General features: G+C 68.4%; 1 protein-coding gene across 1 annotated transcript; it reads left to right on the forward strand.

The window, feature by feature from the left end:
• The first annotated feature begins 424 nt into the window (after nucleotides 1-424).
• Nucleotides 425-2,296, forward strand: CHLRE_21g753297v5 (uncharacterized protein). The gene is made up of 3 exons (XM_043072906.1): nucleotides 425-724; nucleotides 1,013-1,314; nucleotides 1,778-2,296. Exons 1-3 carry the CDS (start codon nucleotides 675-677, stop codon nucleotides 2,146-2,148), a joined length of 723 nt encoding a protein of 240 aa, XP_042914197.1. The 5' UTR covers nucleotides 425-674; the 3' UTR covers nucleotides 2,149-2,296.
• The last annotated feature ends 2,115 nt before the right edge of the window (nucleotides 2,297-4,411 follow it).

Consider the following 4,411-nt stretch of genomic DNA (forward strand, 5'->3'; position numbering starts at 1 on the left):
CTTACAAGGTTGAACAGGGGCAGACGCGCTGCCCCCCTGCTGCCTGAAAGCAGCCTGGTCCCCGAGACCAGAACCCTGACAGGGCAAGAAGAGAAGAAAAGAGAAGAAAAGCAGACAACAAACACCTCGAAAACCGCCACCAACCACCCCCATCCATCCCACCCCACCCCACCCCGACCCGGCAGACAGAGCAGGAGGCTGGCCCCCCCGCCCCCCGGGAGGGGCTGCACAAAAACACCGCCAGACCTAGGCCAAGCACCAACCTACACCAAAGTCTAACCGCAAGAACCACCACCACCGCGCGCCAGAAAAAAGAAACACCAGCGCTACGCACTCGCCCCGCCCAAACCCACCCCACCCCCACAGGTGGTGCTTAAGCAACACCCCAGGAGAACCGGCAGAGGAGACACAAGCAGAAAACTAAACGGGCCAGATGTGGCGCTGACTAAGCGGGCTCCAGCCCGCTGCAAGACGCGCTGTGCAGGAAGTCCCACAGCCGCCCAGGCGCTGCGACGCCAGCCAGAGCTAAAACACATGGGCGCCAGATAAGCTGAACGTCCGTCAGCATGAAGCCCGCGTCCGTCACTGGTGGCGCCGCTGCCTGGGGCGCAACGCAGGCCCACAGCTGCTGCAGCCACGTCCTCGCCTGCGCATAAGCTGGACACTCCAGGAAGATGTGCGTCAGGCTGGCCCACGCCCGCGGGCCAGGTGGCCCGCAGGCGGGGTGAGGACAGTGCGCCCCCAACCCCCCGCACCCCGTGGTCACCCGTGGCCGAATGCCCTTGCCCGCCCTGTACAGCCCGCAAGGCAGGTAAGCATGTTGCAGCCGGTACACCAGCACCTTTGCCCCCCGACTGGCGTGGCTGTCCCACAGCCTCCGCCACGTACCCCGCAGAAGGGACGCATCCGGGGGCGGCATGCGAGGGTCGCCCTCCACCGCCGCCGCTGCTGCCGCCGCCGCCGTGGCAGGCCCAGTGCTAGGTCCCGCCCCTCCCGCCGCCTGCTCCTGCAGCCGCGCGGACCGCCGCGGCCCCTCACCCGACTGCTGGGACGGGGACGCATACGACTGCAGTTCTCTCGCCGGCGTGTTCTGCAGCCCGGCTGCCGCGGAGGTGCGGTGGAGCCAGGGGTCCAGAGCCACCGGGTTATTGTGGAAATGCTGCGCCGCCGTGGTGGTCAGCTGCGCCGCTGCACGCTGCCACTCCGCCTCCCGCTTCGCCAGCCGCGACTGTGCCGCCAGCTGGGGCCCCGAACCCCCCGCCTGCTGTGTTGGCGCCGGGCACGGCATGGCTGCGGGGCGGGCCGGAGCCGGAGGTGCGGCCGGGTTGGCCGCGGTGATGGCCCGCCGCACGTCCCGCACCGTGTAGTCCGCTAAGCTGACACCCGCAATCCGGCAGTGCTTTGGGTGCACCACCACCCCAGCCTCCGGCGCCAGGAAGTACGGCGCCCGAGGCCACGCCCCCGCCCGGTCCCCTGGTGATGCTGCATCGTACGCCGCCCGCTCTTCAAAGGTCCACAGGTGCCGCGGCTTGCGATGCTGCAGCACACAGGCAGGCTGCCACGCCCCATCCACCGCCGGGGGCAGCACGCCAGGCCCAGGCTCCAAGAGCCGCCCCGTGTAGTGGACGTAGGACACAGCCCCCGCAGCGTTAGCCACCCACAGCTGGTCCAGGCTAACCCGCCACTGTGGCGGCGCCGCTGGCGGCTGAGTGGCTGGCTGCGGTGGATGCTGTTCCACGCCCGCGCTCCGCACGTGGCCGACCGCGGCCGCCTGCAGACACGCCCCTGCCTTCCGACGTGACGGAGCAGCTGGATGACGCCGCGCAGCAGGTGCAGACGGCCTACATGGACTACGTGCTCCTAGACGCCCGCACCCTGCGGTCCGCTAAGCGTGGGCCGGCGGACCCCGGCGGGGCCAGCGGCCCCGGCCGCCGGCAACGCCAGCACCGCAGCCGCAGTACCTCCAGCCTCATGAGCCTGGGCAGCGCTCCATTGCGCCCCGGCGGCGCCAGCTCAGGCGCCGCTAGCATGAGCACCAGCAGCGGCGGCGCGCCCCCCAGCCAGGGTGGCGGCCGCCGCGGCAAACACCACAGCAGCAACAGCAACCGCAACCGCCACGGCGCTGCCGTGGCCGGCGGGGGCTCATAATGCGGCCACCAGTGGGAGCGGCGAACCTTCGGCTGCTGACAGTGAATGTCAACGGCCTGGGCTCGCCGCTCAAGGCGCGGGCGCTGGTCTCGCACCTGCAGCAAGTTGGGGCGGATGTGGCGATGGTGCAGGAGACCCACGCTACTGACACGACGGCGCTGGAGTCTTGCCTTCGTGCCGCGCAGGGGGCGTGCCTTCCGTGGCGCCACTGCCTCGCTGCCAGCCCGGCAGCGTCACCCCACTCCTGTGGGGCGGCTATCCTGGCGCGGAGTCGGCTGTCCCTTCCAGGCTGCGTACTGCAGCCGCCGTCAACGGATGCGGCAGGCCGTGTGGTATGTTGGGATTGGGACGTTGGTCACCTGCGCCTGCGCTTCGTGTGTGTGTATGCGCCCACGGCCGTGGCGGACAAGCCTGCTTTCTTTGCCGGGCTGCATCCCCACCTGGCCACGGACAGGGTGCTTGTTGTCGGTGGGGACTGGAACTGTGTCACCGATGCCAGTCAGGAGGCGGCCCCTAGCCCGTCACGTGCTGCAGGTGCCCCGCAACTTGCCAGCCTCCTCGCCCAGTTCAGTCTGGTGGACCCTTGGGCGAGCAAGCGTGGCGGCGCCAAGGGCTACACGCATCCGGCCACGCCCAAGCCGGCCACTCCTGCACGCCTGGATCGGTGGTATGTCAGTGCCACCGCGGCGCCGTGGGTGGTGGATGTCGCTCGCACGTATGGGGCGCCTGGGGACCACAACGGTGTGCTGCTCACCCTGTCCTTGCCCGACCTGCCACATGCGCACCGGGAGCAGTGGCGCTTCCCCACGTACCTGCTGTTTCACCCCTCGCTTTTTTTTTTTTGAGGAATCATCCTTACAAGGTTGAACAGGGGCAGACGCGCTGCCCCCCTGCTGCCTGAAAGCAGCCTGGTCCCCGAGACCAGAACCCTGACAGGGCAAGAAGAGGAGAGAAGAGAAGAAAAACAGAAAACAAACACCTCGAAAACCGCCACCAACCACCCCCATCCATCCCACCCCACCCCACCCCGACCCGGCAGACAGAGCAGGAGGCTGGCCCCCCCGCCCCCCGGGAGGGGTTGCACAAAAACACCGCCAGACCTAACCCAAGCACCAACCTACACCACAGCCTAACCGCAAGAACCACCACCACCGCGCGCCAGAAAAAAGAAACACCAGCGCTACGCACTCGCCCCGCCCAAACCCACCCCACCCCCACAAGTCGGTTGCTTAAGCAACACCCCAGGAGAACCGGCAGAGGAGACACAAGCAGAAAACTAAACGGGCCAGATGTGGTGCTGACTAAGCGGGCTCCAGCCCGCTGCAAGACACATGGGCGCCAGATAAGCTGATGACGATAAACGCCACGCCAGCGCCTGGAAAGAACCGCCGCCTAGGGGGCCTGCACAGGTGATGCAAGTGTCAGCCGCAAGTTCAACTTCGGTGACCCACCCTGAACCTCCTCCACTTCACAAAGCGCGCCACCCGCCGTCCAGATGGCAACAAAATGCTCCAGCTTAGCCGCCTTGAGCTGTGCGGTGAGCAGCTGAGTGGGCAGAGCCGACAGGGTTTCAGGGGTTAGCGTGGCGGCAGTGAAACGCAGCTGCATCACCCTGCGCAGCTCGCTGACCACCTCCCGAACCACATGCTCCGACGTCTGCTTAGCAGGCTCGCGGGACCAGTACGCACACCAGACGGCGTACAAGAAGGTGGCCCGCAAAGTGCTCCACAGCAGCGCTCCCGCCCCCCGCGGGCCTGAGGCCCACATACCCATGCGGTCCCCCAGCATGAAGCCTGCGTCCGTCACTGGCGGCGCCGCTGCCTGGGGCGCAACGCAGGCCCACAGCTGCTGCAGCCACGTCCTCGCCTGCGCATAAGCTGGACACTCCAGGAAGATGTGCGTCAGGCTGGCCCACGCCCGCGGGCCAGGTGGCCCGCAGGCGGGGTGAGGACAGTGCGCCCCCAACCCCCCGCACCCCGTGGTCACCCGTGGCCGAATGCCCTTGCCCGCCCTGTACAGCCCGCAAGGCAGGTAAGCATGTTGCAGCCGGTACACCAGCACCTTTGCCCCCCGACTGGCGTGGCTGTCCCACAGCCTCCGCCACGTACCCCGCAGAAGGGACGCATCCGGGGGCGGCATGCGAGGGTCGCCCTCCACCGCCGCCGCTGCTGCCGCCGCCGCCGTGGCAGGCCCCGTGCTAGGTCCCGCCCCGCCCGCCGCCTGCTCCTGCAGCCGCGCGGACCGCCGCGGCCCCTCACCCGAC

The sequence above is a fragment of the Chlamydomonas reinhardtii genome (genome assembly GCF_000002595.2).
Source record: "Chlamydomonas reinhardtii strain CC-503 cw92 mt+ unplaced genomic scaffold scaffold_21, whole genome shotgun sequence".
Lineage (NCBI taxonomy): Eukaryota > Viridiplantae > Chlorophyta > Chlorophyceae > Chlamydomonadales > Chlamydomonadaceae > Chlamydomonas > Chlamydomonas reinhardtii.